The sequence below is a fragment of the Crotalus tigris genome, unplaced genomic scaffold (assembly GCF_016545835.1).
Source record: "Crotalus tigris isolate CLP2741 ecotype Arizona unplaced genomic scaffold, ASM1654583v1 scf7180000017754.2947050, whole genome shotgun sequence".
Classification (NCBI taxonomy): Eukaryota; Metazoa; Chordata; class Lepidosauria; order Squamata; family Viperidae; genus Crotalus; species Crotalus tigris.
The window spans coordinates 2640134-2654492 of NW_024096616.1; the positions used below are offsets into that span (position 1 = coordinate 2640134).

A 14359-nucleotide genomic window follows, 5' to 3' on the forward strand; every position below is an offset into this window, starting at 1 on the left:
ATTTCAAAACACATAGCAATATGTTCCTACTACATTTTGTGGCTGAGGTATTATGATTAAAAATACATTATAATATGGTTGATTATGTGCCATCAAGACTGGGTCATCTCTTAGTGACCACATAGACAGATTTCCCCTATAATTATAATATGAACATTAAGAGTATTTTAAAAGAATCAAAATCCTTCCAGGCAGACAAACACATATTTAGCTTGTCAACAAAAACTGAGGTGAAGGATCTGCTGTCCAATGGGCCACCCTCAGATGAAAAACCTCACTTTCCAGAAAATATTACAGAAAATTTGGGGGAACGTATTCGCTACGATATAGGAGAAACTAGCCCTGCAAGGAAAAAAAAAATCACAGACCACTTAGGAAATATTATTATTAGAGATACAGGCTCAAAAAGAGTTTCAGCAACTGAGAGCCTTTAAAAAGCATTCCTCCCCCACAAGAAACCAGGCTTCAGAATTGGACTTACTCATCATCTCCCCCGCACAGTTTCAGTAGTGCTTTTTTGTAATCACCTGATGTGTCACTCTGTAAAAGGGAGAGAGGAAAACTCAGGTCTTCACAATTATAGCCAAAGTGCAAATCATCCTTAAGATGAAAGTTATAATACTTAAATGCTTGCCACAAAAACATAACCTAAGCTCTCACAAAGGAAAGTTTAACCCAATCGTCTCTCTCTAAGGTTGCCTGAATCGTCTCTGTGCTGATGATCTCTTCCAAGCATAACATGAAAACAAGTGGAAGGATGAGATCGCAGATACCTTCAACAGCACTAGGTCCCTGCTTAATAATATTCAGTGCACTATAAATATAAATTACTATGATAAACTTCACACAGCCTCTGCAGTGCAAATATGTAGTGTTTACCTCAATCATATGATGCAAAGATTTTTCATACTTAGTCCGGAATATTTCCCGAATATCCAACATGTCAATCTCACTCCGTGACACCATGATGCGAATCAGTGTGTTATCTCTTGTCCCGAAACCCTAGAATGAATCATTTAAGGTCACAAAAATCCAAAGGGACATGGGATGTTCAAATTTTTAATGAAGATGCTAGAATCCAATATGGGAGGCTATTCCCAATTGCTATGTGCATCTCAAAACACCTTGGAAAAATTTATAGGGCATCCTCAACAAAAAAGAGAATAAGGCAACATTTTCTAAATTTATTAACTATAATGGTAATAACTGATTAATACTCTTACGTCAATATTGTTTAACATTTATTTTATGATAAATTATATTTTATTCTGTATTAATTGCATATATTATCCTGAATAGGTTCCTCCAAATATGGTTTGTTAATGCTATTTGCTAAAGCCAATGTTTGGCTAAGAAATTAATAAAAAAACCTTGTATTAGAAATATGAATTATGTTAAAACATGTTTTCTTAATTTTCTTGTTCTCTGACCTTCTTTTTTAAAACAAACATTTTTTGTGTCATTCTTTGTACCAATACTGATTACATATTATACCTATAATGAATTGTGACTGATGAAAGCTAAAACGAGTAGCTTCTTGTTACAATAACATTTATGATACAAACTTGGCTGTTTAAATAGACTTAGTTTATCCAAAACTCTTTTTCAAAAACATGTGCTGGTATAAAATCCTGTGCAGTTAGAATCTGTATAGTTGAGTTGATACAGATTCAAAGCACACTTGTTAAGGCTAGCATCTCATTTTTATGAACTATCATAATAAAGGTCGCACGGTATAACTATTAAAATTAGCTAAGTGTTCACTCCTTGGAACTAGATAGGCAGATGTGGATTTAAATTTCCATTCATTGTTTTAATCTTGATACTAGAAAAGTCCAAACAGTTAAAATCTAGAGAAGTCAGCAGTGGTCCTCCTAATGTTCAGAAAATACATATAGTAGGAGATGAAAGCCACTCTCTAGAAGGCCTGGAGTGCTACTCACCTTCATTGCTTTGAACAATCTTTCAGCAAAATACTCAGCTGTGCTCCTGATATTTTTCACTGTGGAGAGAGTGTTGAGAGAGAGTTTTAAGTCTGAGGGTCAAAACTGCATTTTCTGAAATTCTTCGAAACCTACTGTCTGGCGTCACAAATGACAAAAAATGCTGTTCAGTCTTGCACTGTGATGCCTCCTGAGTAGAGTTTTAGGCAGCCATTCTCTCCTCTTGGACTCTTAATTGCATTATTTCCAACATGATTTCCTTATGCTCAACTGACAAAGAAAATGCTCATAACACAGATGTTATTGCCAATTTTTATTCTGAACAACCCAAATCTCTCTCTGATATATAACTACTACCCTTAACCATGAATGGTGAAATTATTAACAATCAGAGAAAGAGATATCCCTCTCTCTCCCCTATTCTATCTCAAAAAATTCTATGAATTTGCTAGATGTTTGGAAATCATCTACACGTTCCTCGTAGACGTAAGTTACAGGGATTCTATATCTTCCTCATCTTAATCAAAGTGAACCTCATTCAGATTTAACTTGACTAATTCTGGCTTTTGAAGTCCCTTCATGCCTGCTTCTGTTCTTCAAAAAATACTTTATAAGGTAGGATCCAGCTTACCTACAGCCAGCATCAATTTTTCAAAGTCCCCAGATAGTTCTTCTCGGATGCTCATCTCAATGGATTTTCCCGAAATCTTCTGATACTCATTAAAGACTGAAAATAGTGGGAGATAGGTATTCTGTCTCTCTCATAAACACACTTGCACTTGGCTTATTTCTATATCAAAAGTGCTGAATTCCAGATGGCACCTGCTTATATAGAGCTACCTCAATATCACAATGTAATTTAAACGGAATATTTAGCATTACTGCCATTTCATAGTGAGATTAGCAGCATCGTGCATCCATTACTACAGGAGGAAGCCCTGAAACTATAATTATATGTAATAGAATTTTAAAAACCAAGTCTTATGAGATAGCAAAGTCTAGAAATATCTCTATGTCATCACTTGGGATCTCAAGAGATTTTGGACGTGTTTTACATTTTAAAAGTCTTAAAATATCTTGAGTTTGGCTATTTTTTAATTTTTTTATGTGTTAGCATCCACAACTCTAAATGAACTCATGAGATAGTAGCTACTTCCTTTGCCAACCCAATGTGCAAACAAAAGCAGTAAAGGACCAACTGCCCTTGATGCATCTTGCAAACCCATTGTTCTATTTTTTTTATTTGTTTCAGAAAATTAATAACCTTCACAACCACCGATCTCTAGATAAACTGAATCACAGCTATGCGATAAAATGAGATGGAAATGTTCTACAATAGAAAATACTTCAGCTAATAATTGCTCCATGTGGTTTTTTTATGTTTAAAAAAATGCTAAAGAGCAATCTAAATTTATAAGCACAATACTTCATCATCTTAAAAAAAATTAACAAATTTTAGACTTTCACTTTTCTCTTCTTAGATTCAAGTTTTCTGGTAAAGACAAGTTGTATTATCCTATTAATATGTAGATGATGCAAGGGCAAAGAATACTATTCATTTGACTTACCTTAAACATTTAAAAACGTTCTACAAATGTTAATTTTGTTTTAGGAAATATTTGAATCATGCATAATATTTCAATTTGACTATCTTTGGCAATGCAATAGAAAACCTCATATATTTATATAGCAAAGAGATTATGAAATATATCCTTCAATTTAAATCAATGAAATAACTGCAATTAAAATATTTTCCAAAGAACCTTCAACATTGTGGTTATACGTGGCTATTTTTTAATGGCTGTTTATTTCGGTCTTGGTTAACTATTTTTTTTTTCAGAAGGACATCATGACCAGATTCCAATGAATGATTTTAATGTAACTTCCTTCCTTCCCTCCCTCCCTCCCTCCCTCCTCCCTTCCCTTCCCTTCTTCCCTTCTTACCTACCTACCACACATGAAGTCTTGCTGAAAGAGATCACAAGTTGCTAAGAAAATTTGAGATTCTTAAGATTCAAATGATTTTTATTATTTCTTTTACAGCAATGTTCCAGCTCACCTAGCCGAAGGTGTTGTTTGCTTCGGTTTCCAAGAATGTAGATAAACTGGGCCTCATCTGTGCCCCATTTCTGCTCTCCAGCTTCCAACAAGTCCTTTTAGAAAACATAAGTGCACAGGACAACATGAAAAAGGAAACAACTACTGTTACCATCAACATTTTCAAAGCATCTTATCTTGGAAGCTCTAAACCATCATAAAATAATGATCCATATAACTCTAGTCAGCATTAGTAAATTCTCAAAACTGATATGTAATACTGATCTGATAGCTCAATAAAAATTAAGATCACTTTATGTCAATATTTATTAGATGATTTTTAACCAATCACTTCCTCTTAAACCATCCTACCTATACTGTATAGTTACTGTGAAGAAAATTGGAGAAGGGTTTGCTATGCATGCCATTTTCAATTCCTGGTGAAAAAGTACTATATAAATGTATAGCCTGTAACAAACAATGTAACAAAACAATATATCAAATCTATGGCAGTTTGCCAAAGCCTCAGGAATATATCTACAAATCAACCTAAATTCTGAGGCTATGCAGTCCAATGAGAATATCTCCTTGAATTTAGCATTCAGTTAAGAATGTCTGAAATCCTATTCTTTACTCTTTTACATTGACAAACTATAAATATTATCTACATCAAAAGAGTAACAGCACAGAAAACCAATTAGAGCTAGATTGACAAATCATTTGACTAATACAGGTAGTCCTCGACTTACAACAGTTCATTTAGTGACCATTCAAAGTCACAACGGCCCTAAAAAAATGACTTAGAACCGGTTTTCACACTTACGACCACTGCAGTATCTCCATGGTCACATGATCAAAATTCAAATGCCTGGCAACTGGTTCATATTTATAATGGCTGCAATGTCCTGGAGTCATGTGATCAGTTTTTGTGACCTTCTGACAAGCAAAGTCAATAGGGAATCCAGATTCACTTAACAACCGCATTACTAATTTAACAAAGGCAGTCATTCACTGAACAACTGTGGCAAGAAAAGTCGTAAAATGGGGCAAAACTCACTTAACAAATGTTTCACTTAGCAACATAAATTTTGGGCTCAACTATGGTCATAACTTGAGGACCACCTCTATTAGGAGTTTATTTATTGATGGAGATAATATAAACAAGCATTTATCAGACCTATCCTTATTTACACTAAAATGGGTGTTTCTAAGTGTTTAGTTTTGATTGCTATCGAGGGCTATACACTGTGGAATTGTAGAAAAAAAGTACATCAGAACTTACAAAAATTATCTACACAGGACTTAGTTCACCCTCTAGAATATGCTTTCTTTTCTAGAACTGGATTTGAAAAAAGATTAAATTCTTCCTTTGTTGAATCATCACTTAGGCAGTGATGATTACTTACATTGGCATCTTGTGCTACTAAGTCTTCACTCACAACATCATCTTCTTCTCTGTTTCCCTATTTAAAAAAACACAATGCATCAGTTCTATTAGTACGGCTAAATAAGGCTAGAATAAAAGCTAAAAGAGAACACAAAGACCAACATACCTGAAGCAGTACAATGAGCATCTTCTTGAAGTGTCCTGTGGTGTCTCCTATGACATCTTCCTCCAAGTCCCTTTCATACACTATAAAAACCACACAAAAGTTACTAACAAACCTTGCTGTTTTTCTCATCTGATATATAAATGCCAAAAACAAAACTGAGCAAGCAATCATAAATGCATCCCTCCACAAACTAACAGCACAAGGACAAGGACAAAAGCAGTATATCAAGATAATTGTACAAACTGAACAAAAGGCTGAAAGAACCTTTGCCCATGATCACTGAGGTAAAGTTAAACCTTCAGGATTAAATATTTGTTAGAGACAGAGAGAAAAAGGCTAACTTCATCTCAGTGATAATCTCTCCAGCATGATCCTGTAGATCTTATTGCAACTTTAACAGCCATGAATGAATAGTGGGTGAAGCCAACTCAATAAAAAGATCTTGCAGTAATCACCATCTCTGTAAGCCTCCACCAGAGCATGGATCTGTTGATTGGTCCGAGATGCCAGGATCTCAATCAGGCTCTTCTCATCAGTCCCAATCCCCTAAGAAAAAGCAACACAACTTATCTGTATCAGCTACAATATATTTTACTTTAAAAGATGGAAAAGTAAATGCTCTGCAGAAGAAAAAATGTACTTTAAAAGTATAGTAAAATGATTAGTATTTTCATGAGCTCAGAAGTAATGACAACCATAATTAAACTTTTACCTTTAGAGCATCTTTGATTTCCTTGGCATCAAAGTACTCCAAAGGCCTCATTAGACCCACAATCAGTCGTTCAAATTTCCCAGTCAATTCATACTTCAAATCTGCAATCAGGTCCTAATAAAAAGGAAGAAAAGGTAAGGAATTAAAAAGCTATTTGTTTTGCTCAGTTTATAAGAAGACCACTCACCACAGAAAAATATAGTCTTAGAATCAATTAAAAAACTGAATTCTTACATTGGAAGCAGAAACAAATAAACTTTATTTTGCTAACATATCAACTGGCATCTCTCTAGTGGAAAGCAAAAAACAGACTTCTGTTTTTAAATTAAAATCTAATCTATGTGAATACCACTGTTAAGGAGAAACTTATTATTACACAATGTATGAAAGAACTGTTATGAGATTTAAATGTCAGAAAATGGTCAGCATTGTCTTATACATTATTTGTGGCTGCCACTCCCCTTAAATTCTGTGAATGAATCAGAAGACTCAGCATTAAAGAGACCAATCTTGTTTTTATTTTGTCCTCCGTTTTGACAGCCAATTAAAAAAGCAAGCTTTCTTCTGTTTACATCTCTTTGAAGACATCTCCTGCAAAGTGAAATAGACCCCACTTGATCTCCTGCGTTCCAGACATTTAAAGAGGTGGTAGCTAAAAGCAAAGAATTTTTGCATAACAAATTATTTCTATCCTGTTTGTTCAAAGCATATGTTTTGAACACTCAAATTAGACATATAGGACTCATGACCTATTTCCTCCTATTCTTCCACAGGAAAGGGTCCTATAGGTAAATGTATGTATATCCTATATAACAGACTTAAAAGATGGGAGGTCTTCCCCTTGGAGTATGGGGGCTAGCTGCCAGAGTAAAAGATATGCTCACCACTGGCAATGATTAACAGATCCTAAAATTTTGCTCCAAGTATATCCTTGGTTCCTTAGTTGAAGGAGGTAAAAATTCAGTCTGATCATTAGTATATCATGACTATGAAATAAGACCTTAAGAATCAGATGTACATGATGTAGAAGAAGACAATAATGAAGCATAAAAAGATAAAATTCATACATGGGAGAGGTCAAGATATCTGGAGGAATGGATGTTTGCCATTCACAATCCAGTAATTAAAGATGAAATTACAAGCCTTGTATAAATTCTTTTTTCCAGTTTTCCCATCCATTCTGAGACTGACCTTTCCATAGAGAGCCTTATACACTTGGCAGATTTCATTTCTTTGTTTATTGCTCCTGGATGTTATGAGATCTAGTATAGCTTCTGTATCACTGCCTGCAGGGGGAAAAAAGCCTCAGTCATTTTAAGATAACTGGGTCCTAAAACCGACAGCCAAGTTATATAACATATATTAGAATCACCTTAAAAAAATCTGGATCCACTACCTATATGCCAAACCTAGAAAAAAAACAATACTCTATTATCTCTTCTTCTCACCATTCTTGCACACTATTTCCATAGAAAAGAAAATGCACAGATGATGTCATTGTCATGAAGTGCTCTTATTGGATTTATTTTGGGTAGGGAGGGGTATTTTCAAGTCATTTTTTTATTCCTGGAAACTGCCTGGACAATTCCCTGCAGTTTTCTAGGCAACATTTGTGGATATGATTTGCCACTGCCTTCTTCCAGTTGGTTTTGTACCTAAAACACTACTATTGATTTTTTTTAAATCACATGCTTAAAACATTTTAAAAAGCCAGATGTATATGAGAACTGTAACAAATTTTAATTCAAAGTGATAGGAGTTCATATTGAAGACATACCAAATCCCTTCATAGCATTGTACAGTGCCTCTGCATCCTGGTTGGCATTAAAGTTTGGGAAATCCTTCACTGAACCCCTATATCGCCCAGCCTAAAGTGAAAAAAAAAAAGATAAAAATCAAATTGTTATTAATTTCAAAACATGTCACCTATAGAATGTACAATAATCATAGAATCATAGATCTTGGAGATCTATTACTTCAATCCCTTGTCCAAGGATAGAATCATCAGACCATTCCAGACAAATTACTTAAGAACTGTGGCTTGAAAACCTCCAGTGACTTCATGACTGGACTTCAGAAAGAAAGTTGTTCTGCTGCTTAATAGTTTTCATAGTCAGGAAGTCCCCTCTTATTTCAGGCTTGGATGTCCCTTTACAAAACTTCTACCTGTTGGTTCTTGTCCTACCTCAGGATCTGTGGAGAATAAATCCATACCTTCTTTCTTATGAAAGCCTTTCAAATATTTGGGAAAAAAAAAACTAACACATCTCTCCTTTTCTCTTCCTTAGCTAAAGAAAGTTTCTCTAACCACTCTTCTTAGGATTTAGCCTTAAAACCCCATCACCATCTTTGTCACTCTGCTCTGTGTTCTTTCTACTTTCTCAATGTCCTTCTTATATTGTGGTAATCAGAAGCGAACACAATATTTGAGTGCAAGCCAAATCTATTCAATGTACCACAGAGTGGAATTATATATAATATGACAATAAAACAGGATGTAGCTGGTAGTTCCAGAACTGTAGAGAGTGTTCCTCCTTGAAATTTCACTAACATTTAAAGTTATATGAATTTGTAGTAGCCCTATTTAAGCTGCTTAGAGCTAGAGCGATTAACTCATATGATCCAAAAGATATTTTTAAGATTACAGGGCTCAGCCTAAGCAAGCATTTCAGGACTGTGGCATTTCCCAACCCATTTTTGAACATTAATGTACATTCACAATAAATAAATCACCTATTACAGGTATTCTTGCAAAAGATTCTCTAGCATTTTTGTCTTTTCCCTTTGGGACAGTTAGATAGAGATGAATGTAGTATTGTTGTTGTTGTTGTTGTTGTTGTTGTTAATTGCGAAGTCATGTCCGACCCATCGCGACCCCATGGACAACGTTCCTACAGGTCTTCCTGTACCATCTTCTGGAGACCATTTAAGTTCACACCTACTGCTTCAGTATGAAATAACAATGCCGTTCAGAGGCAAATTTATGGAGCTGCTAATGTTCCATCACATGTTCTGAGAGAAAAGACGGAGCAGTTCTCCAAAGGTGCTTTCCAAAAGGCAACTGGACTTTGTTTTTTTCCTTGAAGACATTTCGCTTCTCATCCAAGCCTCTTCAATTCTGAAATGAAACGTCTTCGAGGAAAAAATAAAGGAAGTCCAATTGCCTTTTGAAAAGCAGCTTTGGGACAACCATGACCTGGATGACTGAGAATCTCCATAGACATGGAACACAAATATCTCTTCACAAATATCTGTCAGGCCTAAGCCAAGAATGATGTGACAAATCCAATCAAAGTTCAATTCTTTACTTGCTTACATCCTATAGAAAAAAATCTTGCTAGACTAAACCTTTACTACCCTAACCTAATCCTTGCAGATTCTAGGGACTGGTTATCCTAAATCACTTCTTCTTCCCACATTCCAGTTCTGCTATGAGCCCCCTCTTGTCTGGCCCTCCCCTCTTTGGAATGTGCTCCCTCCTTCCTGGGAAACTGTCGCTTCACTGTAGTCCATGAACATCACCTCCCCTCCATAGAGCCATTCTCCAATTCAAATCACAATGAAGACCGTAGCAGATTTCTTTTCAGGCAGCCCCCAGCTGCTTCTCACTAGATGCGGCCTCTCTCAGAATGCTTTCAGCTAAGATGGTAAAGGTAAATGTAGGATGATAAATGATACTTTAGCGCACATACAATTTCTTCTCCACGTCGACAGCTGTGACTAATACTTGGCTGCTTATATACTTAGAAACACATTCCAGTGGGACAGTCATAGAATACAGCTCACTTCGATTTTTATGACTGAGCTGAAACGTCTATCCTTCACGTTTATGGGAACTATCACACTCCACATTTCTCTATAACACAATTCCTTTCCTTCCCCAGGATGCACCTGGCCTTGAGCTAGGGACTATTCATGCGAAGGAGCAAATGTGGAAGTGACCATGGCAAAGCAAGGATATAACATTGGAAGAACCTTTAAGCATCTGAGTAACAGACTCCGATTGAAATCTCACTTGTATAATTAAAATAGATTCTCTTTCCTCATATCCCTTCCCCCACATCTATGAGTCACCCTGGCTTTCTGACAGATGCCTAGAGCCTTGAAGTTATAAATAGAACTACTTTGTCCTAGGTTCTTCTATTGATAATGTCAACTTCTTACATCATGTTTGTGCCACCTCTTCTAGCACTACCACAAAAAGAACAGAATCCAGACTCTGATACACTGCCATCTTTCTTCCACACTGTAATTTTCCTCTACTTTCTTTATTTCTATTTTCTAGGGCAGGGGTAGGCACCTTGGCTCTTTTATGACTCGTGGACTTCAACTCCCAGAATTCCTGAGCCAGCATGGCTGGCTCAGGAATTCTGGGAATTGAAGTCCACAAGTCATAAAAGAGCCAAGGTTGCCTACCCCTGTCCTAGGGTGAATCATTTCTCAAGTACTTCTCTCTCTTCTTCTAGAATGCATTAATACAATACTCACACAGATGGGGAAACCTCGCAAATTGTCTTCCTACTGTCTCCATATGCTCCTATACTCTATTGATTGCCTTGTCTTGAAGGGACTAGCTTTGCCAATCCTTACAACCTTCAGATATGTTGTGACATTTTTATTTATTGATATGCCTCAAAAGTCCTCGAACATATCTATAAAAGAGTGACACAATCTGAACCACAATTTTAAATTGGACATTTGAGGTCCAGAATACAGCTTCAAGTGTAATTTTCATTTTATAGCCTAAATAAATTCATTAATTAATTCATTTTTATTATATCACAATGGTTCTATTCACTGGATCATACATTATGGTCACAAGAAGGAAGAAAGCTTCAGGCATACCCATATTCTTTAACAAATGTGACTACCCAAAGGAAATAATAGAATCTTTCTCTGAAAATCTTATATAGGCATCCATTTTATACAGGAAACACACACTTTTGAACAGCAAATTTTTTAAAGAAGCACCCCAGTAATACCTAATTTTTCCTTTAACACCACATTTTTTTTTCTTTTAACACCACATATATGCTATCTATAATGCATTCTTTCAACTGTCAGGTCATACTTGAACGGCATCCCTACCAGTTACTCTAAGTTTAAAACAAATCTGAAACCAGCATGGCAAAGGATTTGCCATTTGAATGTATTCCAAAATAATACTTTTCTTCTGGTATGTCTGATGGAAAGGATATTTTTATAAGAAGATGCAACACAAAAGTTCTCAAAATTGTGAATATTAGCGAGAAATTAATCCTTTTTCATCATTTGAAAAATAACATCAGCACTTTCTGGTATGGCAAGGGAACATTCAGCTTTTTTTTTTTTTTAAGAGTACATATTAAATAATTAAATAATAATTGTAATGCAGAAAGATTACCACTGGTGATCCATACACAACATTATTTTCAGAAATGGCACTGCACATGACATTTATCACTATTGCTAACATTGTTTAACATTTAAACAATATACATGTTCATAATTTTGGATAACACAATCACTTAAAAAATTATAAGGTATATAGTATAAGGAAAAGAAGTTCAATATGAGTAAAAACATAGCAGAACAGCAGCTCATTTGGTGCATCATAAATCAATTATCTAGGATGATACGGTATCTGCATGACCTCAGCTGCCATTCTCAAATCTTAACAGTTTTCATCCTAGAACTTCATGCATTTTCAGCCATGGATTCATTTCCCCCAAACGAGCTCTTGTTCCGATGTTTGGAAAAACTGTGACAGTATCACCATGGATTCCAAAGTTCAGGTTTTTTTTTTCCTTTTACATCATTATCATCATAAAGAAAGCCTGCATTGAGTTCTTAGTTGATGAAAATCTTGTACTAGAATACTGAATATACAAAACTTTCAAAACTTCAGATATACATGTCTCTTTGAAATTTGTAATCTATATAGCATTAGCATCTCCTTTTTATAATTTTTATCTGATAGACCTGCACTAGCACAAACAGAAGCTTAGAACAGAATACAACAGAGCAGAACAGACTAGAATAACAGAGTTGGAAGGAACTTATGAGGTCATCTAGTCCAACCCCCTGTTCGGGCAGGAAACCCTATACCATTTCAGACAAATGGTTGTCCAATCTCGTCTTAAAAACTTCCAGTGTTAGAGCATTCACAACCTCAGGAGGCACTTTCTACTGCTGTTCTGCTATTAGGAATTTGCTGCCATATGTTTTTACTCATATTGCACTTCTTTTCCTTAAGTACCTTGTTCCATTGATTAATTGTTCTGTCATGAAATTTCTTCTTAGTTCTAGGTTGCTTCTCTCCTTGATTAGTTTCCAGGCATTGCTTCTTGTCCTACCCTAGGGTGCTTTGGAGAATAGCCTGACTCCCTCTTCTTTGTGGCAACCCCTGAGATATTGGAATACCGAATGCATATTGTTTGTTCTGCACATATGCACTCTAATCAAATTTTGCAACTTATTGTTTCCACTATCATAGATATGGTACTTTTCAGGTATCATCTCTTATTTTTGCAGACAGCAAAACCTAGGGAAATCCTAAGGTCCCTTCCAACTCTGTCCTGTTAAATGTACATTATTGGCTTAACACAGAGTCTTATAGGAAATTGAAAGTGTAGAGTAGTTAGTGTCTTTGATTTTAGAACTCAAATCTCATTTTTTTTTCTAAAGATACAGCTTACCTTGAAACAATGCAACCATCTTCATGTAATTACATACACCCTGTATTCTGGTTTTTTGCCTCTGACTTGTATTTGTCTAAGCAACACACCTATGTTTTAATGTGCTTTCAAATTACTGTTTTGGACTCTTTTCACTGCTTGCTACACAATCCTTTTTTCTGCCCTTTTAATACAGATCTGAATGTGTTGATCTTCAGATTACGTGTCCAGATCTCACAAAACTATAGGAGGTACCTCAATTGTTTTAACAAACTATTGGCATTATATTAATTCTTTGCAGTAAGATTTTATATACTACTTGAAAAGAATCATTTAAACACAGCCTGCTCCAGATGCACAATACTCACTGTTTTATAATCTAGACTTACCTTTTCCCAAAAAGGTACCATTAAGCAACCTTAATCTTATCTGAACAATCTAAACAACTGGAAGAGTCGAGATTATCCAACAACTGGACAGGGGATATCTTTACCTTTACAACTAATCATGCACCAACTAATCATAAAATGGGGCAAGTCACTTAACAACTATTTCACTTAGTAACAGAAATGTTGGGCCCAATTGCGGCCGTAAATTGAGGACTGTCTGTATTAGGATTATCCACACTTTGAAAATAATTTGAAATAAGTGCCTTAGTTGTTGTGTGAACACAGAAACTCTCTGGTACTTAGGTACACAAGCCAGAAAAAAAAAATATCATGCTGCTTGAATGAGCTAGCTTGTTCCAGCAGTAGCCTGGATAAGGCAGCCATAATTGTTTTTCAAGCTCACGTGCCTTAATGAAGAGTAGAAAGTTTCTGTGCTCAAGCAGTATCTGACACATCACTCCTTGAGTTTTTCCCTAACTAGATACCAAATGTTTCTCACCTTTCCTTTGTTTGACATTTTTTCTGTCCAAATTTCACAGATGTTTAGGATGCTGTAAATAAATAGAAAAACAAACCCTGGTTAGTCTTTGAAAGCATGGTTCTAAAATATTGCTCTCTGAGAGAAATATAGAAAGCCTGTGAAAAGCTACTTAACTCAGATCAGACTTCGCCCATCTGGCCCCTTGCAGTTGAGTTGCAGCTACATTTTCTCAAATTCTTTGCTAACTAAAAGCTAATGAAAAATGTGGCCACAATGTATCCCAAATATATTTGAATAGGAACACTGACTTATTTTTCAATACCTTGCTTTACAGCTCCAGTGTTGAGAAAGGCATATATGTAGCATATATTCAGGGGTAATTTGCAATTTTGTTATTTATAGATATCATTTTTTACAATAAGTAATACTTGTTGACCCTTGGCAATCAATTGGGTAATTATTTTTAGAGATGAAAATAATTGGCCTTGAATTCTTAAGACATGTCTGATGATGAACACATAAAAAAGAATTGCTGATGCCAAAAAAGACAACATATTTAATTGAAAGCCACATCTATTAAACAAGTTC

General features: G+C 35.5%; 1 protein-coding gene across 3 annotated transcripts in view; it reads right to left on the minus strand.

The window, feature by feature from the left end:
• Positions 1 to 14359, minus strand: part of ANXA6 (annexin A6) — a 45940-nt gene that overhangs the window by 27156 nt on the left and 4425 nt on the right. For all 3 annotated transcript variants that reach the window (XM_039340918.1, XM_039340917.1, XM_039340916.1), the window contains exons 2-13: positions 13790 to 13841; positions 8023 to 8113; positions 7437 to 7531; positions 6246 to 6359; positions 5989 to 6079; positions 5534 to 5613; positions 5387 to 5443; positions 4003 to 4096; positions 2575 to 2670; positions 1944 to 2002; positions 880 to 1002; positions 482 to 540 (exon numbers count right to left, since the gene is read on the minus strand). In XM_039340918.1, the coding sequence (XP_039196852.1) occupies positions 482 to 540; positions 880 to 1002; positions 1944 to 2002; positions 2575 to 2670; positions 4003 to 4096; positions 5387 to 5443; positions 5534 to 5613; positions 5989 to 6079; positions 6246 to 6359; positions 7437 to 7531; positions 8023 to 8113; positions 13790 to 13807 (977 nt within the window). In that variant the 5' untranslated portion in view covers positions 13808 to 13841. The remainder of the gene's footprint in view (positions 1 to 481; positions 541 to 879; positions 1003 to 1943; positions 2003 to 2574; positions 2671 to 4002; positions 4097 to 5386; positions 5444 to 5533; positions 5614 to 5988; positions 6080 to 6245; positions 6360 to 7436; positions 7532 to 8022; positions 8114 to 13789; positions 13842 to 14359) is intronic.